General features: G+C 29.8%; 6 protein-coding genes across 9 annotated transcripts in view; 3 read left to right on the plus strand and 3 right to left on the minus strand.

The window, feature by feature from the left end:
- Positions 1–298: 298 nt before the first annotated feature.
- On the minus strand, positions 299–3,100 carry LOC128385463 (mitochondrial Rho GTPase 1-like). The gene is made up of 7 exons (XM_053344329.1): positions 2,946–3,100; positions 1,797–1,981; positions 1,565–1,662; positions 1,310–1,471; positions 1,096–1,197; positions 629–1,011; positions 299–528 (listed from the first exon to the last, which is right to left on the minus strand). Exons 1-7 carry the CDS (start codon positions 2,996–2,998, stop codon positions 399–401), a joined length of 1,113 nt encoding a protein of 370 aa, XP_053200304.1. The 5' UTR covers positions 2,999–3,100; the 3' UTR covers positions 299–398.
- Positions 3,101–3,800: 700 nt separating this feature from the next.
- On the plus strand, positions 3,801–5,516 carry LOC128385464 (chymotrypsinogen A-like). Its single transcript, XM_053344331.1, has 2 exons — positions 3,801–4,657; positions 4,736–5,516. The coding sequence occupies exons 1-2, from the start codon at positions 4,452–4,454 to the stop codon at positions 5,448–5,450; spliced, it is 921 nt and encodes a 306-aa protein (XP_053200306.1). The 5' UTR covers positions 3,801–4,451; the 3' UTR covers positions 5,451–5,516.
- Positions 5,488–10,086, minus strand: LOC128385456 (solute carrier family 4 member 11-like). The gene is made up of 12 exons (XM_053344323.1): positions 9,319–10,086; positions 8,469–8,544; positions 8,313–8,397; positions 8,110–8,233; positions 7,662–8,034; positions 7,468–7,581; positions 7,177–7,383; positions 6,884–7,070; positions 6,701–6,807; positions 6,076–6,611; positions 5,835–6,007; positions 5,488–5,748 (listed from the first exon to the last, which is right to left on the minus strand). Exons 1-12 carry the CDS (start codon positions 9,814–9,816, stop codon positions 5,685–5,687), a joined length of 2,544 nt encoding a protein of 847 aa, XP_053200298.1. The 5' UTR covers positions 9,817–10,086; the 3' UTR covers positions 5,488–5,684.
- A 1,021-nt stretch (positions 10,087–11,107) lies between these two features.
- LOC128385552 (uncharacterized) lies at positions 11,108–11,599 on the minus strand. The gene has a single exon (XM_053344424.1). It carries the CDS (start codon positions 11,597–11,599, stop codon positions 11,108–11,110), a length of 492 nt encoding a protein of 163 aa, XP_053200399.1.
- Positions 11,600–13,195: 1,596 nt separating this feature from the next.
- On the plus strand, positions 13,196–15,164 carry LOC128385635 (uncharacterized). The gene is made up of 3 exons (XM_053344526.1): positions 13,196–14,125; positions 14,235–14,325; positions 14,422–15,164. The coding sequence occupies exons 1-3, from the start codon at positions 13,353–13,355 to the stop codon at positions 14,821–14,823; spliced, it is 1,266 nt and encodes a 421-aa protein (XP_053200501.1). The 5' UTR covers positions 13,196–13,352; the 3' UTR covers positions 14,824–15,164.
- Positions 15,165–15,946: 782 nt separating this feature from the next.
- LOC128385634 (diacylglycerol kinase 1-like) overlaps positions 15,947–26,119 on the plus strand; it is a 38,915-nt gene continuing 28,742 nt past the window's right edge. Inside the window, exons 1-7 of one of the 4 annotated variants that reach the window (XM_053344525.1) lie at positions 15,947–16,554; positions 19,687–19,766; positions 21,494–21,709; positions 23,099–23,417; positions 23,849–23,986; positions 24,198–24,323; positions 26,020–26,069. In XM_053344525.1, coding sequence (XP_053200500.1) covers positions 16,491–16,554; positions 19,687–19,766; positions 21,494–21,709; positions 23,099–23,417; positions 23,849–23,986; positions 24,198–24,323; positions 26,020–26,069 — 993 coding nt within the window. In that variant the 5' untranslated portion in view covers positions 15,947–16,490. The remainder of the gene's footprint in view (positions 16,555–19,686; positions 19,767–21,493; positions 21,710–23,098; positions 23,418–23,848; positions 23,987–24,197; positions 24,324–26,019; positions 26,070–26,119) is intronic. The other 3 variants (XM_053344521.1, XM_053344523.1, XM_053344524.1) reach the window with 3 other exon arrangements.

Here is a 26,119-nt window from a genome sequence, read left to right on the forward strand (position 1 = left end):
GATTTTATCAGCTGTTTCAATCATCACTGGCTTTCAAAAAGATTCACAGCTTAGCCGATTCATAGAGTGACTAGTTGATTGTGACTGTTGTTGGATAAATTAAATACGTAAATTAAGATTAACTTTTCAATTAATTGTCACGATTGTCAATCATCATCAAATTATTATTGATAAATTAATCAACTAACAAAAAATAATAATAATAATAATAATAACAAAATGATCTAAAGATCATCATGTTTAGTGACTGAGTTTTTTAAGTAACCAGAAAAATTATTTCTTCGCAATTGGATCAACATTATCGTTATATGGAGATATATATATATATAAATTTACTCAGAAGACAATAATGAAGAAGTTAATTATCTAGGCATACACTTTTTGTTCCGGTTTATTAATTAATTTGATTGGATATTTAATTTTCTTATCAATTTGTATAAGAAAATGCTGAAAATAGCTATGGTGGAAATTCCTAAACCAGCTTTTACCAATGCAGGAGTTCCCGTTGACCAGGCATTTTGAAAAACTCTGAAAATAGAATATGAAGAAGAGAGAGAGAGAGAGAAAAAGAATTAAAATTAAAGATTCGATTGAAAATAATAATTGGAAAGGGAATTTTTTTGCTCACGTCAAATGCTCTGATAGTTCAGTATTGTGCTTGGTTGGATTATCTGGAAAAGGGCGATTATGAAAGGATTCATCTTCGAGTTCAACTCTATCATTGTAGCCAAATTTTCGTAAAACTGCCCAAGTGGCCTCATGTCGACCTCTTTGAATGAATAGACAATGAAGGAATAAGAAACCACTGAGTGTTATACTATCTTCGAATATACCATCGGGTAAACTTCTTTTAACGATGTTCTTAATGTCTTCCAAGGCTTGAGATTTTAATGGAGTGTTGAAACATCTTTTTTGAAATTTATTCAGTTCATCGTCATTCAGGAGACCGTCATTGTCTTCATCACATAATCTAAATATTCGACGTAGGGCTTTTTTACATTTATCGGTGAGCTAAAGGAGAAATTAGAGAGAAGCGTTAATAATTGATTACAAAAATGGGAGAGAGAGATATGTGGAAATATAGAAGTTAATTACATCTCTTTCGTAAGACGAGTAAAGGGGTAATGTTGGGTGGAGAACAGCCTTTTGAGCATAAAAAAAAAGTTCGGAAATATTTTTTAACGTCTTTGCTGAACACTGCAAGAAGAAAAGAAAAGAAAAATAGAAAATGATTAGTAATTTAAGGAATAGCACAAGTTAAGAGACAATTGCAAATGGTGCAATTAAAAGAGATACAATTTCAACAAACCTCAACGCAAGTCTCTATTTCATTAAATTGATTCATAATAGGTAATATTGACTCTAATGAACTATATTCCACCAAATCAACCTTATTACCAACCAAGACTACCGGTACATTATGATCCTCTCCTAATTGGTCACGAATTAAAGGTAACCAATAAGACGAAATCTACATAAATATTTGGAATAAAGAGAGAAAACAGTTGAATAAAATTGGATCCAAGATGACCAGTTAATTGTAGAAGAAGAGAATAATCAATACCTTATCAATTGAATCATCATCATCAACTGCATAGACGATGCATATTACATGCGATTTACGAATTTCCTGGTAAAGATTTTCATCATTTTGTTCTTGAGCTATGGGAGTTTGAGAAAAGAGTAAAAAAAGGGTAAAGGTGGAAGAGAGAGAGAGAAAATGATTAATAAAATGATTTTATGGGCCGAGAGGGAGAACGGTTTCTTCGCTTGAGAGAGAAAAATGATAAACATACCGGAAAAATCAACAATCTGAGTTGTAACCTTTTCTGGTGTAACATCAGCAGGAATTGTAATCTCTTCAGCACGAGGTGGGACCTCTTCAGCAAACTCTTCACTAACCAGTGAAAATATGAGAGAGGTTTTACCAACACCAGGATCACCGACCAGTAAGATCCTTACATCTTTCTTACCATTCAATCTTCCCATGGAGATGGAGTGAGAGAGAAAGAGAAAACAAATAATCAAAGAAAATGACAAAATAAAAAAGACACAAAAACAGAAAATAACAATAATAATAATATAGGGAAGAGAATTAGATGAAAACAGTTGGTAAAGATGGAGAGAAGAGTAAAAGAGTTACTTTAGTTGATTCTAATTATTCAAATAGTTAATCAACCAAAGAGTTAAATTAATTGAGTGAAGGTAATTTTCAACATTTAACGATTACAATTAAAGAATTAAAAATAAAAACAATCACGATTTAATTGATTTAATAAATAAACATTTTCAACAAGGAAAAAATTAATTCCAATTTAACATTGCCAATGTTACGCTAGGGAAAATCTCCACCAACAGATGGAGCCACTTTATAGATTTTCGGTTGAAACGGTTGAGTTTTTGCTATTTGTAACACTTATCCTTCCAATAGGAACCAATCAAAACTCAATCAGATGTTTTCTTTTTTTTAATTGTTTTGTTTACTTTTGTTGTGATTTAATGACAATTAAATTGATGATTGAAATTTTGTTTTTTTCTTGTTTTTAATTTGATTGGAATATTTTCTCACCTTTTGATCATCTCTCGAATTTGATTAGTGTATTTGATTGAGTAAATCGTTTTGTAAAATGTTTTTCCAACTTTAATTTAATTGTTTCTCATTTTTTTTGTCACTTCTTCAATTGTGACAATTTGATTTTTTGTTTCAAGAAATTAGCTTGATCTTAGATGGAAATTAAGTCATACGATTGTAAATTAATTTTATTTCTGTTAATGTAGACAAACTGAATCAGTGTCAGTTGGGTAACATCAAGACAAAGATAGAAAGTGATGACAATTAACTGATTTGAATTGGAAATATAAAAACACATCTAATTAACTTTTCGTTTCATGTGATCAAAACAATTGTGAAATATTTTCATCATTAATTTGATTAATTGGCTTACCTGATTGACAATTCTCCTTGTTGTTCCTGCTGTTGATCATTAATAGTCACCATTTTTCAATAAGTTTACATTTATTATCACAAATGTAATGACACAATTAAGTTTTAACATAAATTAATCAACAATTAACACCAACTCATCTCAAGGAAAATTGAAATGATATTCAACTAGACTGAAATTGGCCAATCTCATTTACAAGATGGGGAAGCAGTTAAATCATCACTTAATCAGCAGAAATTAAAGTTAACAATCAATCTAATCAAAAACCAAATAGGTCACTGATTATGATTAACCAGAAAGCATCAACAATCAAACAAAATCAATATCCAAACATTGGTAAACCTTTTTGTTTACACAAATTTAAAAATGGAAACAAAAATCAAAAGTAAACAATTAGTTAACAATAGTAACTCCAATCAATCGTCAATAATTAAGATACAATCAAGTTAATTCACTGAACAAATTAACTGAATGAAATATATATTGGACTGTTAATTGTTTACTTTTCAATCAGAAAAATCAACAGGTGAAGAATAAGAAAAAAGGTAAGAACAAACATTTCCAATTAGATTATTCTAATTAATCTTCTATCAACTAATTCTGAACTAATTAAGTTAATCACGATTCTTTTCAACCCTTAACACAAGCACAGATAAACTCAACAATCAAGGTAACAATTAAATCAAAAGCCTGACGGTTAATTGGTTATGGTTAATATCTAATTTTCACCTTCACATGTTTGGTCAACGTTTCATTTTGTTGTTGTTTTTGTTAATCATTACAATTGATTATCAACAATCATCAAGTTAATTAATTCAGGTAAGTTAATTTTCACCACAAAATTTAACCCATGTTGTTGTGTAATAATAATCATTTCTAATTACAATTAGACTAAATTTGCCCTCAATCATGTGTTCATCTAATTTTCAGCTGTAAATTATTCAACAACAATTTCAATTAATCAGCAATCATCCTAATTGTTAATTAGTAAAAGGGTATTTTCTGTTAACTCATTGTTACCCTAATTTAGATTTAAACAATTAATTGACCAATCAATTTAAAAATTGATTACAATTGATTTTCATCAATTAATCGTCAATGTTACGTTGATCATTTTCATTAACCAAAATTGATTTAAAAATACAATTTAGATAAATAAATTGTTAATTATTTGTTAACAGTTTTTGTGATTGAATTGAAAATAATAATTAATCTTTAAACTAATCAACATATCATTTCAACAGTAGACAAAATTAACTAGATTAATTAGTCTAACAATTGTGATTTAAGCAAGAAATTAATTATCATCACTTGATAATCAACACATCAATTGTTTACCATCAACAACAAACAACAACAATTAACCATCAAGTGTTGATTAGACTAATTATCACTTGATTACTAATTATTATTGGTTCATTGTCTTAACCATAAATTTCTGTTGATTAAGAAAATATAATTTCCTTTAATTGTCTTCAATCAAAATCTCTTAACAAGACTAGAAAAATGTCACCAACAAGTTTACTAACAATTAACTTGATCGTTATTCTGTTCACAGTTACACAATTAACTAATTCATCTCTAAATGGAGAAGATTGTAATTGTAAAGTTAATTTGCTCGAAGACAATTTAAAGATAATCAATGGAACCCAATATTATAATAACAAATACCCTTGGTTGGTGTCACTTCAAATTCAACGTGCTGACGGAAGGTCAGTTAATTGATTAAAAGTTTTCTCGAAAATTAATTTTCTCTTATTCTAATTACAATGAATACCTTTTTCTTATAGAAATGTTCATACCTGTGGAGGATCATTAATCAATGACCAATGGATAGTTACAGCGGCTCATTGTGCTCCGACCAATATAATACGATTAACGGTAACAATTGGTGCTCATAATTTGACCAGTTCAGGAAAACAGTACAAAGTGTCCCAATTTATCCGACATCCAAGTTATCAGACATCACCGATTGTCCGAAATGACATTGCCCTTGTCCAGTTATCGGAACCAATTTCACAATTTACCAGGGAAATCAAGCCAGTCTGTTTATCCTCTCGTAATATTTACTTTACGGCAAACGATTTATACGTGGCCGGTTGGGGTGTTACCGATGAAACTGACCACAAGGCAACGGAAATCCCATTAGAAGTTCGTATGGACCATGTTAATCATTTTCGTTGTTCCCTCTCATGGATTGGCCTTTTAACCTTTTCCGCTCACATTTGTGCTCAAGCGACATCATCGTCTCCCTGTTTCGGTGATTCCGGTGGACCGTTAATGGTTGACAATGGTTCAGGTACCATGTATCTCGTTGGTGTTGTTTCATTTGGTAATTCGTGTGGTGATTCAGTTCCGACAGTTTTCACTCGAGTTACCTCTTACCTTGACTGGATTAACGAGACAACTACTACTTCAGGTTATTGTCGTATCGATGGTCAAGATGTCAACTCATTACCACGAAAGGACAACATAAAGATTACAAATTTAAATCAAATCAACTAATCAGATTAATGAAAATCAATCAAAATCCAAGTACAAGTTTAATAATAAACTGCGAAAATTTTAATATCGTTTATTTTTTACCACTTTTTCAATGGTAGAAATTCAATAATCAGTATCGATAGAAATCAATTTGATGATAAGTTTTTTCTTTTTTCATTTTTTCTAAAAAATCAGTTATTCAAAAATCGAAAATTAATCCAACGATTAAGATGATAGTTAATTGATTCCAATCATTTAACCATAAGAATCTAAAAGTTTCAGAGTCTTTTTGTTCAAGAAAACAGGTAAGATGTAATGTCTATGGAAATTATTAGAAAGGAAAAGTTGAGAAAATGGAAAACATTAGATAATCATTGCGACTTTAAATTATTACTAAATTGTTACCTGACGGGCATTAGAAGAGCGATGAAAACTGGAAAGGCCATTCTCAGGTAAGCCCATGGAGCGATCAATCCAACAAAGACCAAAATAGCGAGTTGAATTAACTCACATAAAGTGAACATATGAATGACTCGTTGACGAACTCGACGAACATAATGATTAGGTGGATATGAAGACTGAAAATGGAACAATTAATTTTCTATTCTATTCTTATTTTCTAATTATTAAGTCTCTCAAAACTTACCTGCTCTTGGAAGAGTAAACAAATCCTTTGGAACATTGAACTTCCCCTGAGTGATGCAAAAGCACAGTAAAGGAAGAGACCATCAAGAACCGGAACCGGAATAAGATTAAGTGGATAAGGAATCATGAATAAAGATAATCCAATGAGTATATTTGAGACAAGAGCAGTTATCCGAGTTTCTCGAACTCGAATAATTTGAGTCTCTATCAGTCCCTGGTTGTTTCTCTCCTCAGTATCGGCCAAAGATCGTACATGAAGCGGTGAATGAGGCAAAATCCCGTGCATCCAGGGAAGACCATAAAAGGATAAGGTACAGTTAATCACGGCGATAATCAGTAAATCCAAATGAGGAGCTGATCCTTTCTTCAAGTGATTAGTCGGTGCATTAACTATTTGACCGGTAATATTTTGGTCCATAAAAAACAACAGGGACAAAGCGAAACCCAAGACGATACTTGTCCCGATAACTTTGAACGAACTGAAATCGACATAAGCTCGTTCAACCGAAATGGACTTGGAGAAATCAAATGAATCAACTGGAAGAAGAAGAAGAAGAAGAAGATTCAATCAAATTAAAATGTTTACTTCTTTAATTACTAATCACTGATCACGAAATTGACCTTACCTTCAATGTCGGCGAAAATTAAATTACCAATTGCAGCGAAACCAAGTACACCGATTGGAAGAGCATAATCCGATACGAGCTCTCTCATACCTCGACTTAAAAATGGACTAATTGGAGAATTGGGAAGAAAAGAAACAATTAAAATTATCGAATTGATTGGAATTAATTGTTACCATTATTTACCTTTGATTGAATTTGTAGATTTGCAATGAAAGCCAAACAGTTCCTAAGGTTAATAGTAAATGTAACAAGGCTCCTTCTCGTTGGCAAACAATTGGCTCATCGTTAATTGTTGTAGTATTTAAATTGTTTGTGTTGATTGTTGAGGATAAATTTTTACACACATCAGTGTAATAGTAATTATGGAAACCTGTTAATCAGTAAAATGCAAGAAGTAAATAAAAAGTTAATTGTCTTGTAGTAGGTTTTGTTTTCTACTGTTAAATTGTTAATGGGCAATGATTTGAATTGTTTACTTTCAATGCATCCGTTAATTGCATCATAGAAGAAGCAAATTGTTATAAATTGTGCAAATATTTCCTCAACTGATCGAGTTGCAAATTTGATCAATTTACTCCAACCAAATATCGCATAGGCCAAGACGAAAAGGGTATTCCAAAAGCCGACCGATGCATACATGATGAAGAAATCGACCTCCAATTGATTACTGATTTCGTAGACAACTGATTAAAGAAACGAAACAATTTCGCAATTAGTGAATGGAGATGAGAAGGAGAAAGTTTGATCAATAACAATTAGTTGATTACCTTTGATATACAATGAGACGAGTGCGGTTGTTGCGATAATTACCAAAGGTTGACCTCCGATTAGAGCGAAAAATATTCCTCCAAGAGCTTGACCAATTAACGCTCTTTCCGGACCTTGAGATAATTAGATTGAAGATGTTTACAATTAACTGACAATTTCCCTGTTGATTGTTGTGTTTTGTTTTCTTAATTACCAATTAATCCGTTGGTGTTTTTGGAATTTAAAACACCGAAAGCAATGGAAGGTAACAAACAGGCGAAATAAAGGAAAAGCGAAGTGGCCAGTGTTTTGTGGACCGTTTTCTTGCCCACGATGCCGTCGATAAAATCAGTGTGATACCAACGAGCCCTTCGGGTGATATTTTCCCAAAGATTTGTGTCCAACCCGTGGATTATTTTAACCTTAGAACTAGATGATTCCTTGATTGAAAGTTCTTCCGCTTTCTGTTTAATTGAATGTTTAGCCGATTCTTCATTTGGTGATTCGAGCAGATCAAAACGAAGCGAACTGTCCATAAGAAGAGTTGAAAAGGTTCGACCAATTTCATAAGAACTTTTTGTTGGTTTCTTTCAAAGAAAAACCCAAAAATTATCAATCAATTAGAACATAAATAAAATTCGAAAATCAATTGATTCTTTTACCTCAATTGTCGGTGTTAATATAATTAAAATAAATCTAATATTCTCCATGGAATCGCCCAAGTTAATTGGACCAGTGGTTCGTCCCAAGCCGATCATATGTTTCTTCACAGAGACACCCGAACCTCTTAGGTAAACAATTAGATGAGATTAATTAGAAATTGCTGATCAGATTAAGAGATAATTAACTTCGCACATGAACTTACAATAGGCAAACCCATGATTGATCAAAAATGGTCGAACCAGAATCATTTGTTGTCACTCCTTGAATACGATTAGTGATCAATTTATCTGTTGGATTAGTGGAAAAAACTTTTTCGGTTAATCTGATTTTCCTTTGGGATAATCTCTTGAAAACCTACACTCTTTGTCTGAAAACAATGTTCCCATCACTTCATCTAAATCAAATTTAGATTTAGATTTAGATTGTTGATTCATCTAGAAATTAGTAAATTAAAATTCCAAAAAGAAACAATTAGTAAATTAATCAAGAGATTTTAATTAAATTGAATAAACTTTCACCTCGAAAGGTTGAAATTTTGTTACATGATACAAACTAAATCTATTAATAGAAACTGAAAGTGAGATGATTAATTAGTAATTCGTATGTTATAACAATTAATTAATAATAACCATCATCAATTGTACAACAATTAACACATAATATAAAATCAATTCCATTAATAGTTAAATTTTACTAAGAAATTGTTATAAATAATACAATTAGCCGGGTTAACAATTAACCTTCAATAGGTTTTATATTATCATTGATTAATATCCTTCAGGTAATTAGGTTAATTGTGAACAATTTACCTGAGTATAACCTTGAATATCATTTAATCACAATAAATATCAAGAGATATTAAATTGATTTAAGGCCTAAAATATTGATTAACAATTAGAAACGGTAACAACTAAAGAGCAAAATAACACAACTACAATTTCAAATTGTAACAATTAAAAGCCTAAATCACATTAAACCTTATCAAATAGTAATTAACCTGTTAATCCAATAAAAGAAACGTTTAATTACACCAAGTGTAATTGTATTTCTATTAATTACCAACCACTGAGAATTAGCAAAGTAATTAAATTAACAACATGCAAGCAATTTAATAAGTAAAACAGGTAAAAGGGTTAAATCATCTAAATATCGAGCCAACAATTAACTTAAACTACTATTTAACCAAAAATGAAGGTTGTTAATCTTACCTTTTTAAGTAAATGATTAGTTAAATTGTAAAGATGACCATCTAATTGTTGACACTCTAATTCAATTGTCAAATCACTGAGATAATGTTTAATATCTAGAGTCGCTCTAACCTCTAAGGTGAAATCCTTAATTGGTGCTTTCGATGTTGTAATTAAATGTAACGCCTCCGATTGTCCATTTACCTGGTCACCCTTTTCAGCCCCATCTCGATGACCACTACCATCATTATCCTCACTAATTGCAGGTAATATTGTACCTGGAAAATCAACTTCTGACCATTTGGATCCACGGCGATTTCCAAGATCACCATCAACTAAATCACTTTTATCAAAATTTAGATTAACATAACCACCGGCACCATCAGCCCCTTGACCATCAGCCCCTTGACCATTAACACCTTCACCTTCAGTGGGGTTGGTGATGACCACTTTGATGAGCCCACCTCCGTTGGTCAGTTCAATCTGTTCAACATTATCTTCATCCTTATCATTTGGCATCTTTGATTATCTTAAACACCTCAGAGTAAGTTAATTGTTGTTTAAACAATTTAATTCAATTCAATTCACTTGTTGACTAGTTAACGAAATGGATTTACTTTGAAACAATTTAACAATTTAAATTATAATTAACACCAAGACAGAACATCAAAAAAAAAAGATGATCATAATTATAATTGTAATTTGATGATGATGCTCACATTGGTCCTGTTAATCAAGATTAATTGTAATTATGTTATAAAAAAAACCATAGACACAATTAACTAACTAATCATTGAAGAAATCATGTTATCCTGGTAATCATCTAATTTTTCCCGTTAATCAACAACTTGATTCACATAATTATCATGGTTACCATTTCATTTATCTCTCTATTAATTAATTATCTTATTTTTCATCTAATCTAATTAACAATTAATTTTATATACATGAACAGTTTGTTCAAATAACAACAACAATTAACTGTACGATAATCATGAAGATAATGATTAACTAACTATGATAACTTTTATTAATAATTTCAAATCATTATTTCAAGTGAACAATTAAATATAATAACTCATTAATTCAATTCAGTTATTGGTAATTAATTGAATTTCAAACAATTAACTAATCATAAATCAATAGTTAGGTGACCACTTGATATATTAATTTCAAATAATTGATCAAACACTCAAATCAAATCAAATCAATTTACTTAATCATTTATGATTATCACAATCAATTAATGATTATCTTATAATTGTATTAATAGTTAATAACTTTTGTCTCTGACAATTAACTGAATTGGTAAAACAACAAAGCTCAACAATTTACTTTTACAATTTGTGACTTACCTTTTAATTGCTAATTAAACTTAACAATCAGTTAATTATTTCCTTTCTCTCTCAACAAGTTAACTTGTCCTTTCATTCATAATTAATGAGTAGCAAGTAATTAACCTTAAATTAGATTACAATACAATCTAGAAACAGTAATTAAGTAACTAATATGATCACTTAAATTGTAAACAATTAACCATTGGACCCAATAATTTGCATGACAAAATAATAATAATGATAACTAGTTGATTATTTTTTTTTTTTTACTAACCAAAGGTAAAGTTTAATTACTTTAGCTTTTTATTGGATCAGTAAAATTAGACCAATTTAACACATTTGAAAATGTAATTAGCAAAAAGCAACTATTAATTTATATATATTAATATATATAAATTGAATTACGATTAGTACAATTAAACGATTAACAGGATCGATTAGATTTTGTTAATCAGTGAACATCATTATTAGGGTTAAGTTGTCGTTTCTTTCAATTCTGATGTGGTTGGAACTTTTTTCCCAATCAATGGAAGTGAAAAATGATGAGCAGTAATTTTAAATCCATGATTAAGGTAAAATCGGTGAACTTCATGACGGGTGAAAGTTGATTCAGTAAGAATATTATCACAATGAGATTCCTTGGCGTATGAAATGATCCAGTTAATTAATAAGGGTCCAAGTTCCTCGTGAATTGTCCAGTTGAGGGCACAAAAATCTTCCAGGTAAATTGTTTTACCTGAAAGTAAACGTTCACGTAAAGTGAAACCAATTACAATTAACACTTTATCAGAATCAGCGATGTAAAACAATCGATAACCTTTTGATTGTTGACGATTTACTCTTTCAATATATTCTTCGATATATTTAAGGTGAGGACGAAGAATTTTTAAAACTGGATAACAATTAAGTAGTTCAATCTCTGTTTTGGCTTCACGAATTTCAAATTTACGATTCGATTCGGACATTTTGGTTTCCTTCAGCAAATTGTTACAATCGTTGTTGTTGTTGGTGGTGATGTTACTCTAAGGAAAAGTAATTAAGTTAATTAGGTTGAATGGAAAAAGTGTTTACAGTAAGATTGAGATTGTGTGTTAATATCAATAAGTCACAAAGATATTGAAATGAATGAGAAAAGGAGAAGAAAATGAAAGAGAAAGAGAAATTTATCTCTCTCACTCTCTCTTTTTATTCCCCTTTAGGATGATAAATGATGACTTTTTTGATTAACATGCTAATCATAAATTGTTACCTTACAATTAAAGACAATCTGAAATTAATTAGCAACAATTTACTCTTGATTGAGAACAAATGAAAAGGGATTAAAAGCAAAGTCTTAATCGATCCTTAATCATGAAGATAACAAGCTAATTAAAGATACATTTATATTAATATCTCATGAATCTTGATTGTGGCTAATTTTAGTAATTGATTATTAATTGTAACAATTAACCAGAGAGATTGGTACCAAAATGTTTCGTAGAATCCTCGTAAGTTTTGACTCAGCCTGTTTCCAAAATTGTGCTCATCTTAATCTCCTATGAAGATGATTATCTTCTAAATGATTGTAATCCAATTGATCTAAATTGATTACAATTGTTAGTATTATAAAGAGTTAATGGCTTCAAAATGGGTTATCAAGTTTAGATTGACAATTAACGGAACAATTTATTAAATTTACTTACTTTTCCTTCTTAAATTGACTAAGGCCTCATTCTAGTTTATCTTTACCACCATGATAACCAACAAATCAGTTAATTGTCATGCTTAATTACCCAAATTTAGTCATTGAGTATTTTCTAGTTGCAACATTCACCATTGGGACAAATCAAGAGATCAACCAAATAACTCTGATTCTGATTGAGAAATTCACTTTGAATCCCCAGCATTGTACAACCATATCCAACTATTATCAGCACCAAAACAGGCCAGTTAAACTGTGACAATTAGATAACTAAAAGAAAACAAAAAACAAACAGTTAATTAAATGTTACAATTAATGATTTATAAACAAACCTCATTTTCCTGATTCACTTTTCTCACTCACTTTTTATAGAATCTTTCCAATGACCAACTCACAAAGAAAACCAATCAATCTTCCTCATAACTGGATCTTTTTATATCAATAATCAATGAATAAATTGTAACAATCAAAATAAAATGACAACAATTAAAATTAAATTTCAATGAAAAAGAAAATAATTTTCAACATTTAACTAAAATGGCGCTCAGAAAAAGTGTCTCCATCTGTCGACCAACAAACGAACCAAAGCCCGACCGGTTTTAAATTCTAATTCTATTTCCGAATATCCAAAATTCGGGTAACCGGACTGTTAGAAATTAAATTTCTCACTTGTTCCAACTAATCAATTCAATTCCAATTAAATTAATTTCTTCAACTAACTGATGAAATTAATTAATAAAACTATTCTTCCAAATGAATGGAAACGTTTTTCTGACCAAAAAGAAAAAGAAAAAGTCTCGCGGTACCGGAATTCAAATTTTCGAAATCGGTTTTATAGCGAACTTTTTGTCGGTTCGATTATTAAGCGAAAGGTTTTCATTTTCTTTTTGATGGAAAAAGATGAAAATGAAAAACAATTGTTAATTGTTTCTAATTAGTTAAAAATTTAATTTTCCCTTTAAATTGTCTGTTTATTTTGTTTTTGTTTTTTCCTTCTTAATTATTTGGGAGTGTTTTTATTTTCGTTTAAAATTACCATGTCAGAAGAGACAATTGCAAATTCAAATGATGAGGTAAACATTGGTGAGATTAGTGGTAAGGTTGATATAAACTTAACGTCGATGCCTAAATTGATTCCAATTGAAGAGATGGAAATTTGTACTCCACCGGTTACAGTTGAAGAAGAAACAACCCAATTAACAACAATTAAACCCGATTTGAGAACATTTAATGGTTTGGTATCAAATTCTTGTTCATTGGTACGATGTTTATACATTTTCCCTGATTCATGTGATTCCGAGACAAATTATATTGTCCTAATTCAAGATGATTGTATTTCAATTTGGTGGAGAGAAGATAATTCAACAAAACATTGGCTTGTTGCTGATCATACAATTGAAAATGAACCTTCAATTGTTGAAGGTTCATCAATTGAAACGGAACAATTTATCTGGATTGTATTGGCTTATGATGGTACCAAAGAATTAAACCTGATTCATCTTAAATTTGATAAAATTACAAAGGAAATTAAACTTCACCTACGAGAATTATTTTCCATGACATTTATCTCCTGTGAGATGATGCACAAGTGCCAAACTTTTATCAAAATTACCTGTTTACCAAAGGAAAAAAGTGCCCTCAGTTTACCTGGACCATCAAGTACAATTAGATTATTTTTATATGATCTACCAACATCAAGGAAAACACTTTTAACTGCATTGAAAAAAGATGCTTCCCTTAATCACTTATATCCTGTCGATGATTGGGATAATGTTTTAATTGCTCTTTATGACCATCAAATTCAACTATGGTAAATATATCAATCTAATTCTCTAACAATCCAATTTTCTATTCTAATGTTTTCATCTTTTTTTTTCCTCTTCATTTTCTTCCTTCTTTCTCTTGCTCTCAAACAATAGGAACACAACTGACAAATCAATCATCAACTCAGTTTTAGTAGATAAATCTGTCTTTCGAAATAAATTTTGCTTCAATGTTTTGCATGATAAAGTAAGTAACAATCATTTGAGAGAGAAAATTTTCTATTCTATTTTGTAATTATAACGGGACTAATTTATATTTCCTTTTCTCTTTTTCTTCAAATAGGGTTTGGTACATCTATTCCTTGGAGATTCTCGGTCAAGTGCAATAGAAGTGATTGCTTTGAATCCCAAAACCGGCAGATATGCCACCCTAATGAGCTGTAAACTTTTTGATTCCGAGGTGACCTCCACCTCCACCACAAGTACCACCGACACTACTACTACTAATAGTGACACAATAACTGCCACCAATCAAGTCAATATAAATAAAATAAAGCGAAGTGGAGATCAGTTACTTGTTATTAAAGATGATGGACTAATTGTTTATGATCTGGCCAATAATAAATTGGTTCTTAATTGTGATCAAGGTTCAATTGCAGATTCCTCGATTGGCTTTGTTAATGATGTAGCCGTGATATTTGCTGCTACTCTTAATGGAAAAGTAATTAACCTTCTCAACACTTAATAAGAGTTATATCATTCAAAGATTCAATCAACATTTTCAACTCAAAAGAGAGACAAAGAAAATTTCAACAAAAAATACAAAAAATAATCTATTATTTTTTATTTCTGTAACCAATTTCATCCAAAATTCACCAGCAAAAAACACACACACACACTCACATATACTGAATAAAACTTTTTTCTTTCCATAATAAACACAAAAAGAAAAGTATTGAACAAAAATTGAAGAGCAAAATTAACAGTGAAAACAAATTCACTTGAAAGTAAAATCCATGAAATGAAGCAACTTTTTCCAATAGAAACACCAAATAAAGATGAAAACCTACACAGTTGATCAATTAATTCCATGATATAATCCCACTAATTACCAGAGAACTGAAGGAAAAAATCAGTGATAAATAATGAGCACAAGACCAAACTGGAGACAATCGGGTGAGCAATCGTTCGGGACACATTGGGACGACAAAAATTGATGAAAGATCTAATTGGATTAACTAATCATCTTCGACTTGCATTATCTTGTAAATCCATCTCAAGATTAATTCACTTGATAAAATGAATCAAACATGTCAACTCCTTTTCCAAATATAGTTTCATCTCCATCCCATAGTTATGATACAAAGTAAACTCTATTAACCAATACAATCAACAAAACGTACGATTAAAGAAATTTGATTTAAAATGGAAACTACGAATCACCAAAGAACAAAACCAACTTACCTTTGATTATAATCCACTAATCCAAACCAAAAAGACCAAAAATCTCAATTAACTAATTACACTTGCAAATGTCAACAAACCAATAAGAAAAAAAGAAAAGACCAAAAATCAATCAACATTTAGATTAACCATTAAACAGAAACAACGAGAATCGTAAAACACTCAAGACTTAACACTAATTGTTAACAAAAAGAAAACAAAACAAAAAATTATCAACAATTAATTACGAAAATTAAAGACAATCAATTAAGAAAAACAACTAAACCAATGGAAAGAAAAAAAGAGAGAATTTCAACCAATAGATGGAGTTGGTTTCGTCGAATTTTCGGTTTTCTCTTTTTCGAATTTCGTTTTTTCTTTTCTCTCATCACATTTTTGATTCTTTCTCTTTCCTGATAACTTACATCATTTAAGGAAACGTTCAACTTTGCCTTTTCCTTTTTTTATTATTTATAAATATGCGTCTATTAACCTAACAGTAAATTCACTGATTTCTGTGGTTGAGTGTGTATTTTTTTTCGTGTTTACAAAGAGAAACAAAAAAAAACCAGAATCACCATCTTTGTCTCTGTTGCTGTTTCTTTTTGATTATGTGATTACTCATCATCATCATCGTCATCACAGTGATTGGATTTGTTCATGTGTTGGTGTTTTTTTCTTCTCTTCTTTGTTAATCTCTGATGATGATGGTTGATATTGGGACGATTAACCTTCTTATGGATCAATTTGATGTTAATCAACAACAACAACAGCAACATAAAAATAAAGCCTCTTTTTTGTCAACACACTAACGATTAGTGACACTTTTCATTTGGTACTTTTTTTTTCCTCTTCCTTTGGTGGACATTGTCATCTATTATCTTTGTAGATATAATTAATATATAGATTGTTCTCTTTCTACCTCTGTAATTCCAATCAATCTTCCATCTTAATTTACTACTAAACATTATGGATCTTAAATGGGAGAAAATGTCTCCTGCAGAGTTTGAAATGCTTCAAGATTACATCCAATGTAAGTTTGTTTTTTTTTCATCTTCTTCTTTTTCAATCATCCCCTCACCCTTTTCCTTTTTATCTCTTCAGTGTCCAGTTATCTAAACAATTTAATTAAATTTAATCAATTGCCAGGTATTGATTGATGTTCAGTTAACTTTATTCTCCATCTTGAAATACTTTTTTCTCCTCATCAGTTTATTAGAATTCAATTGACCAAAAGACAGTTAACCCTCTCTTTTTTTCGCTTCATTTTCTTTCCATCGTCATTAACATCTCTTTTTTTTCTCTCTTTACGTTTGCTTCTCTTCGGACATCTTGCCAATAATCTTCATCTCTTTTTTTTCTTCGACTTGTTCTCTTCTCTCTCTCTCTCTCTCTCTTCCTTGTTTTCTCTTCTTCCCTCATTTTCTTTTCTCACTCACTTACTCTCTCTTTCACTTTCCTCCCTCTCTTCTTATCAATTTCTATTCCTACTTTTTAGCCTACATTCACATCTCCCTTATTATGTGTTTTTCCCTCTTCGTTAACTCAGTTTCTCTTTGGTGTAATATTTACATCATCTTTTGTTCCCAATCATCTTTGTTTATAATTTCTTCTTTTTTTTCTTCCTTTCTGGTTTTCCCTTTTTTTAATGCTCTTCCTTTCATCAACAGTTTTTGAAACAAAACAACCTTAATTTACAAACGTTTCTCTCGGTTGTGTAAATCGTTAATGTTTCTAAGGAAGATGAAGAAGAAGATGATATAAGAATCTACAACATACGATTAAATGTAATGAGAGTAAGAGAAAAATGTTAAGAAATCGAGAAATGTGTAACCTTAGATGAGTTTATATTATTTTCCTTTTCTATTAATTTTTTCATGTAAAAAATTTTTATATATACTTTTCTTAAGAAATGAGACAATGATCATCATGTTAGTGATAATTAAAATGATAAAAAGGTTAGAAAATGAGTTATAAGGACAAACACAATGACAACAAGAAGAAAAAATAAAAGAAAAGAATAAAAAATGATTGAAGAATCAATTGTTTTCATATTCTTGCGTCTTATAATTTTCTCATCTCATCTCATCTCATCTTATCTCTCTCTCTCTCTCTCTCTCTCTCTCTCTCTCTCTCTCTCTCTTCCCTCACCCTTCTCCATGATCATCTTTTATGGAAGAATCAATAACGTCATTCAAGGAAAAATATCATCAGATAGATAGAAGAGAAACTTATTTGCCTTTGCCGGAATTCGAATCAATTGTGCAAAAGTCTTAACCTTTATCTTGATCAATATGATGATTATAATTAATAGACACTTTATCATTTTATTCTAAATACAATTAATATCGTCATATTAATAAATATCATCTTTTGCATGCTAAAAGATTCAGAGATAAGATAATACATCATCCCAAACAATTTAATATCTCCCATCTTTAAGTGCAAACAGTTGACAGCTTGAGTCCAATTCCAAAACAAATCATTGACAAAACTAGTCCATTTCAACACTCGAGGGAAATTTCTCTTCCTCGTTTTACAAGACAATTCATAGTCTAAAATTTAAAATACACCATTAGAAAAAAAAGAAAACAACAATAACAGCAACATTGACAAATCGTTGATTACTTATCTACAATGAAATAAAAAGTGATCAAGCAGCAAATTTATCAATGGTTATTGCTTAACTAGAATATGATAAAGAAAAATACTTAAACTTTATCCAATCCTTTAAGGTTCAAGAGGTGAACTTTAAGGAAGATATAATATCATTCTTGTTGGAAGATAAATAAGATGAGGATGGAAAAATGACTAGAGTGAGGCATTAATATCTCTCTCAATCAAACAATTGTAATAACTGCTTTTTCTTTATGATCACATGCATGTAGCTGAATCACATTCTCACTGCCTCTTCACTCCCTTTATCTATGCGAAGATACAAGGTAAAGGTAAAAAAAGATGAAATCAGATAATATGTGTCACGAGAATTCAAAAAAAAACGATGATGAAGCGCATCAGAAATATTATATATAACACAAGACCATTATCCATGAGAAGTTATTGAAAAAAAGAGATTCTTACATGGAGAAAACAAGTGCATCATTATCGAATCTGACCAAACATAAACACCCAATCATATGAAAGATGATAATCATCTCTTTATGAAAGAAGATGAGAAAAGAATCTACTGAACAATAGTTTTGATGATACTTTGTTTTTTTATCTAAGGTGTAAGAAGATGATTGCTTAATATTGTCTAGATGATGAAAGGAAAAAAAGAGACACTAGATCAAAGTTCTTGTCAACGAATTTTTTCCTCACCTTAATATCTATTGTTTCCCCCTTCTCTCTCTCTCTCTCTCTCTCTCTCTCTCTCTCTCTCTCTAATATTTATTATTTATTATTATCACTAAATAATAATCGAAATGAGATAAAAATTTGAAGATGATGAATGATAATAAATGTACTTATAAGATTTATTATATTCTGGGAGTGATTACATATCCATAATGTATTCATTTTTATTATCTCTTTCTCTCTCACTTCTCTCTCTTTTTTATGATTCAATCTCTCATCTGCTATTGGGAGTAAAAATAACGCCACTGTCAAGTTCTTGATGATTTTCCTGTGTACTCATCTTTCATCACCATCATCATTATCATCATCTTGGTGATAATGATGCATCTTTATGAATTTCTGATTTCTGTCTCAACGTCAATTAACATGATAATTATGACGATAATGAAGATAATGATTATAGTGATTAAAGAAATAGACAGATGAAATAGTTGAAACAAACAATTACATTATAATCAAATTCTGAATAACATGTTGATTAGATATTAAATTACCTTTTCAATGTACTACATTGTTCATCTGTCAAGTGAATACAAAATAAATACTTTTGTCATTTAACTTATTACTTTTGTTAAATTGTGAACTTTTCATTTCGTCAACAATTAAATTAATTGTAACGATAACCAATTAAATGATATCGTTATCTATTCTATCTAAAACCTGAACAACTATTGATATAACCTTGCAAACCCAATCTTCCATTACCAAACTACTTCTATAAATGTCACGATAACTTCCAATGTTTATGATAATAATAATTTTTACCTTTTTTTCTTCGACTTTATTTTTATTTCTCTCTACTATCTAGATACCTCTAAAAAGCTAAGTGATGTGATGATAACTGAGTTTAAAGAAGGAGGATCGTTGTCAAAATATAATCCAGAAGAGGTAAAGATGAATTTTCCAAATATTCTCCACCAAAGAGATAAGTTACAAAGGGGGTGAAAAGAAATAGAGAGAATAGTGGAAAAAAAAGGATGAGAATGAATTATTCTGTTGATAATAATACAATTGTATTGTCAGTCAAGAACATTAGCAATACAATCGATGAAGATGATAATTTGTTCCATCAAAAAAAATCATCATCACTTCACCACCATTATCATCATGATAAACCTTATTTTCATCATTATTATCTATTTATATATCTACTATTATCACCTTTTTTTTCTCTCTCTCTCTCACTTTAATCTGACACCGAGGTTTTTTCTTTTAATCTTTGCTCTCTCTCTTTCTCTTCTTGCCTCGTTAAATTCAATTGTACCTGATTAACTTTTCTAGATTAGCTAATTTCTTGTTAAGTGTGTCAGATTTTTTTCCCTTACTTTAATACTAGATGATTACTTAATAAATATCATGAGAAAAGAGTATTAAAACCACATCGAACAATCTGAAGTTACATGATAATCATTCAGAGAGATTATCATGAAACGAGTTGGTTATATAATAATAATGAGAGTTTTACTTTTATCCTTCTTTTCCTCTTTTGCTTTTTATTATTCTGGTGAAATTTCTGTTACTTCAGGATAGAAATTTGAAAGTTATTATCATACTATTATCATTGAATTATATTCTTAAACCAAATTCATTTATAATTAATACTTACCTTTCCTAACTCATGTAGTGACTTTTTTTTTGTTGCTGTCAACTTGTTGCCCCAATTGTGACAAGATGACAAAACAATTGAACAAAATATCACTAAATAGCCTGAAGGTAAAATATATTACCAGTGATGTGATATATTGATCATGCAATTTGGAGTGAAATATACTCTCTGTATATTTATAGTCCATCTACTGATTTGATGAAAAAAAAAACTTTCCAATGAAAATCAAATGACCATAAAGGTTAATGCATCGCAAGAAGAAAAAATCTTAAGCTAGTTTCATAATCTTTCATTCTTGTGTGTGGTCATATTACTTCAATACAGATACAATGTACTCTTGACCATCAAGGAGAAAGAGAAAAAAAGAAAGTAATTCCCTGGTTCTTAGTTGATAACATCGATCAGGCTAAATGGTCATTTTTTTAGTAAAACTCAATTGTTAGAGTCTCTGTTTTATTATTACCAGTTTATTTGGGTTGCATGATGAAGATGATGGAGAGAAAAAAATTAGGTCTTAGGGATAACAATATCAAGTAATCAAAATTTGATGAAACATCAAATTCCCTGGCGAGAGAGAGAGTTGATTTTATTTCGTTACAATGTCCAATGGTCAGATTGATGTAAAAGACGATTCAAGATGAGCCATTGAAAAACCCATAATAACAATAACAATTTACCAGAAAGAATTGGAAAACCGAGATTAACTTTTACGATTTAACCGGTAAACTTTTAAATCACCATCAACTTATTAAAAGAATAAGAAAGTAATGATGATTAACTTGATAATACTTTTTTATTTGTATCCTGTTACTGGTGATCAATTTGATTAAGAAAATAGTGAGATTAAATTGTGACTTTTACTCAAAGCTCATAAATGAATACCTACAAATAAGTCTTATTATATGTTTGATCTAATATTTTTTTCTTCTCTTTTCATGTTTACCTGATTCTCTGTCTTCTTACTATTATTGCCTATTTCTATTACCGTCATCATCATCATCTTTAACAGGACATTGATTTGGAAGGATTTCAAAAATTTGTTGACATCTACCTGGAAACTGATACACCTATTGATTTGGTTAAAAGGTTATTCTTATCATTTGTGAAGAAAAATTTAATCTCAAATCAACCTGCCAATGTAAATAACAACACGAGTAATTCAGGTAACAGCAATAAATCAACAAGCCAAACATGTTACACTATTCCAGAATCAAAGCTTGCAAGGGTAAGTTTCCTATTCAAATCTATCACCTCTAAAACCATCAACATCTCTCTCACTAATTATCATCATTTTATTTATCAACTTCATTAACATTATCTATGATTAATTAATGCAAACTATCAATCAATCACTTTCATTGAAAGTCTATCTAAATTACTATTAATACTTAGGGATAATTAAAGTTTAGTTTTGCTTGTTTTATACATATGATTTAATTATCATTGATAATTGGTGACTATCTGAATATGTTTAGCTATTTGTTTTAATTAGTAATAATCTCTCAATAATTTAAATTATTGTGGCGATTAATTAAAATTTTGTTTCCAAGTTATCATGAGATTTAGGTGTCAATCTAAAGTAGACTTTTCTTTCACTCATTGAGACTTTCAATAGATTTGTTTTGTAAGTAACAATTTCAATCATTTACAGACAAACGTATATGACTGAGACGTAATAGTAAATTGAGTTTAATTAAATAATCAAATGAAAAAGGTCAATGTTTGATAAACTTTTTCTTGGTATTACTGTTTTTCTGCCTGTATGTTATAAGTTTCCTTTGGATCTTTTTTCCCCTCTATTCCATACACATTCACCTATCTCTCTTTTCATCACTTGGGAGTGGAAATTATTCTTACTCCTTGCATTTATTCATTTTATCATCTATCCCCCTGTTATTGTAACATTTCAACTAATGTTCAGGTTGAATGATTTGTCAGGATTTTTCTTTTCTGCATCAATTGTTCACAATATCAAGAAATTCTCTCTAAAAAGTTTCATCTTCTTCTGAAACTCCTGACACTGTGTGTGGATTCAAATAATAATATCACAACGATAATAATAAGAGAGAAAAAAATAGCAGAGTAAAAAATGTCTAAACTTCAGGATGATATGAGAAATTGGAAAAAAAAGAAAGATAGAAAGAGCGAGAGAGAGAGAGAGAGAGAGCTAGAGGCTGATAGATAGACTTTGATGAAAAGTGCTGATAGGATGCGTTTTAAGTAAGAAAATGAGATGTTAGTATATAGAATGATTTAAAGTTTTATCGAATAAGAAAAAAATTAAAAGAGAGTGAGGATAAACATTGAGATGATGAGGATAAGTAAAAAAAGGCTGATAAAATAAAGTTGTTTACAAGCAAAAACTGCATTGGAATCAAATTTTTTCTTATAAGTTTACTGATGATAGAAGTTGAATTTTTTACTCTTTCCTGTTTATCTGATTTTGCAAATCAACTATTCACATGATAATTACATTTGATAGATTCTGCAAAAGCAATCATAAAATTTTCATTCTAAATAACATTTAATATGTTGTATATTTAGCTTAAATGTAATATAAAATGACCAATTTTACCAATCAAACTAATCAATGATACATTTTATTATCTCTTAGATGGCAGTGGTCACTTCCAATACAGCTTGTGCTCCAATAACTGTCCACAGTACGAGTGGATCTCTTCCTGAACTTACTCGAGAATTGATAAACATTGAGATAACACATGAGAAAAAGGAAAACTCATCTTACAATAATACACTTACTACTTCAGGAGGAGGAGGTGGTGGTGGCTCCCATGGAGTTGTAGGAGGAAATGAATCAAAAAGTCATCATTCATCTTTAGCTGAGCGTCTTCATGGATTAACAGAGAAACTTCATAGCATCGGTCATTATCGAAGTGAGAGCGACTCTGGTTCTAGAGGACGATCGGGTACCTGTACGTTAGTTAGTGAAAATCAAAAGCACAAAAAAATAACAGATTAATTATATATTGTGATTTTCTTGCACAAATTGTTTTCCAGAATTGTTTCAATGAAAGTTTTAACCGTCAGGACAACTCAATCAAACTAAATCAAACTTATCTGCACATGAATCACTTACTCTTACACGAAACATACAAAAATCCCAATCGTCCCTCTCTCTAGTCCCAAAGTCACTTTTTAAGTTTTCATTTAATTTAATTAATTGCACTTATCAATCAACATATAATAATCGCATGATTAACGTTTTCGTCTTTTAATTGTGTTGCATCAAAAATTAATTGATGTTTTGTTTCTCTGTTTAAATGTTGATTATGATGAGTGTAAATTACTTATCACATTTTATCCTTAACTATTGTCTTTTCTATCTGATAATTTATACATACAGGGAGTTCATCAATCCATCCAATGGTTTCTGTAGCCCAAACATTTCGTGATCAAAAATCAACTGGTTCATCTCCTAATCATGGACAAATCTCACGTAATTCATCAAAAAAATCCAATACCTCATTACTGATTCATCCAGGTAGGAACAATGATTTAATTACAATTAATTGAAATGGATTAATTTTTAATCAATCATGCGATCAAGACACTTATTACTATTAAGGAAAAAATAACAACATAACACTGACAATTAATTTACTCTTTGTTTTTAATTAATCTTTTACTCTTATTCCTACTTTTATCAATCATCATTATCATGGTATCACTTATATATTTTCATGGAAATTCAGTTGAAATTAAGCCATTAAGAAAAGGAAGCTCCAGTATTGATGTTTTATCTCTTCGTGTTCCATTTAAGGATGTTGTTTGTTATCTTTCATTACTCGAAGCAGGCAGACCAGAGGATAAATTAGAATGTAAGTAAATTAATCAATTAATTAATTTTCTCTCTAATATTCAACAAACACACTCACATACACAATTGATATTCTGCAAAGTGATTTTAATCATGTGGAAAGTACAATTTATATTTAAATTCAATGAATCAGCTCAATTCACTTTACACAACAAGTTTTATTTGGATACATGAAGAGAAAAAAAAAACTCAATAAAATGAACTTTTATTGACCAGAAGTGTAAATTTTGAATCAACAAATGATTAAGAATTGAAAATGTCATGATATTAACAATGAAATGTTTCAAACTTAATTGTATCCTGTTAGTTTTACTAGTTGTCACAATCAACATGAAACTAATCTGACATTGAGAGAAAAATGAATTTATATCAAAAATATTTGCAACACTTTAATAACCATCACTGTTTATGATAAATATTACAATTTAGATGATAATCAAAACTTCAAATGTCAATCTAATCGCAATAGTTTAAGAAGCAAAACAAAAATAATCATGTCTAATAACAGGATTTCCTATTAAATTATTTCATCTTTTTTTTCCTCACTTTTATTGATATACAATCTGAAGGTGATGGAAAAGGTTACTTGATTGTGTGAGCTCCTAATATAAACTATAACATTTTACAATTTAATCTAATGATTAAAAAGTAAAAAGATTCCAGATTTTCATTGATTGAAAATTAATACACCTTTAACCCTTTTACATTTCGTTGCGTTGATGATTATTAAACTGTTATTCAAGTGTATGTGTAGAGATTTGATACTTGGAGGATGATGAAAAAAAAGCATGATAATAATAATGAAGTAAAAGATAAACAAAGTGAAAAAAACACCAGAATAAATCTGAACCTTGAATAGAGAGGAAAAAAAAGTTCTTGTTAAGGTTAAAGGTTATTCTGATAATTTTGGTGTATCTAATTGATTGATGTTGATGTTGATGAGTATGATGATGGTGGTGATGACAAGAGGCTGAAAGATATAAACATTGATATATACGTATTACTAATGGGAAAACTGGTGAGTTATTATTATTATTTTTTGATAGTAACCAATCAAATCAAAAGCCATTATCTCAATTGTAATAAGAGTTGCTTTCCAATTAAATAACCAGTTAACATATAATATTATCTTAGATTGAATTTCAAGTGATCAGATTGACAATTAATTTGATAATACCAATCGAATGTAATGAAGAAAATGATGTGGATAAAAAAAAAGACACAATTCGCAAAGGCATAGGAATATGTTCTAGATTATCTAAGACTGGGAAGTGAAATAATAATAGTTGATGTTATTCATTTTCTTTTTTTTTTGTCGATAAGATTATCTGATTTGATTATGTGTCCAGATTAAATCAGAATTTAGTTTTATCACGAGGAGGAAGAAGATCAGATTGATTCTCTCTTCCGTTCTCTATGAAATAGAGTTGATATTAAGATAAAACTGTGATTCTATTGACATTCAAACTGTAATCAATGAATTTGTGACAATTGAGTGACACTTATACAAATATAAACCTAGATGAAGATTTGACTTGAAAAAAGAGTCAGAATATTATAAAAAAATTATATTTTTGTTGTGCAAAAAAATTGAAACATATGAATTGATGAACACATTGAATTGTTTTTCTAATTAAATGTTTTTGTTTATTTCCTTTCATCTTTCACCATGAAAACGATTCTGAATGATGATTCAGTTATGTTCCGTCTCTATGACTCTGATAGCAATGGATATTTGGATAGTAATGTAAGTGGAAAAAGGTTTTCCATTCAATTTTAAATTCTCCATCCTAATTA

The sequence above is a fragment of the Panonychus citri genome, unplaced genomic scaffold (genome assembly GCF_014898815.1).
Source record: "Panonychus citri isolate SS breed McGregor unplaced genomic scaffold, ASM1489881v1 Contig00049, whole genome shotgun sequence".
In the NCBI taxonomy this organism is placed as follows: domain Eukaryota; kingdom Metazoa; phylum Arthropoda; class Arachnida; order Trombidiformes; family Tetranychidae; genus Panonychus; species Panonychus citri.

What these genes read in the sequence shown, in the direction of transcription:
- LOC128385552 (XM_053344424.1), bottom strand. Translation starts at nt 11,599, where the DNA reads ATGTCCGAATCGAATCGTAAATTTGAAATTCGTGAAGCCAAAACAGAG.
- LOC128385456 (XM_053344323.1), bottom strand. Translation starts at nt 9,816, where the DNA reads ATGCCAAATGATAAGGATGAAGATAATGTTGAACAGATTGAACTGACC. An exon ending in ATTGTTTTCAGACAAAGAGT is followed by an intron (nt 8,398 to 8,468) that starts GTAGGTTTTCAA and finishes CTAATCCAACAG; the next exon opens with ATAAATTGATCACTAATCGT. An exon ending in CAATCATGGGTTTGCCTATT is followed by an intron (nt 8,234 to 8,312) that starts GTAAGTTCATGT and finishes TGTTTACCTAAG; the next exon opens with AGGTTCGGGTGTCTCTGTGA.
- LOC128385463 (XM_053344329.1), bottom strand. Translation starts at nt 2,998, where the DNA reads ATGGTGACTATTAATGATCAACAGCAGGAACAACAAGGAGAATTGTCA. An exon ending in AAATAGAGACTTGCGTTGAG is followed by an intron (nt 1,198 to 1,309) that starts GTTTGTTGAAAT and finishes TTCTTCTTGCAG; the next exon opens with TGTTCAGCAAAGACGTTAAA. An exon ending in ACTCGTCTTACGAAAGAGAT is followed by an intron (nt 1,012 to 1,095) that starts GTAATTAACTTC and finishes TTTCTCCTTTAG; the next exon opens with CTCACCGATAAATGTAAAAA.
- LOC128385464 (XM_053344331.1), top strand. Translation starts at nt 4,452, where the DNA reads ATGTCACCAACAAGTTTACTAACAATTAACTTGATCGTTATTCTGTTC. An exon ending in ATTCAACGTGCTGACGGAAG is followed by an intron (nt 4,658 to 4,735) that starts GTCAGTTAATTG and finishes TTTTTCTTATAG; the next exon opens with AAATGTTCATACCTGTGGAG.
- LOC128385635 (XM_053344526.1), top strand. Translation starts at nt 13,353, where the DNA reads ATGTCAGAAGAGACAATTGCAAATTCAAATGATGAGGTAAACATTGGT. An exon ending in GACCATCAAATTCAACTATG is followed by an intron (nt 14,126 to 14,234) that starts GTAAATATATCA and finishes CTCAAACAATAG; the next exon opens with GAACACAACTGACAAATCAA. An exon ending in TCAATGTTTTGCATGATAAA is followed by an intron (nt 14,326 to 14,421) that starts GTAAGTAACAAT and finishes TTCTTCAAATAG; the next exon opens with GGTTTGGTACATCTATTCCT.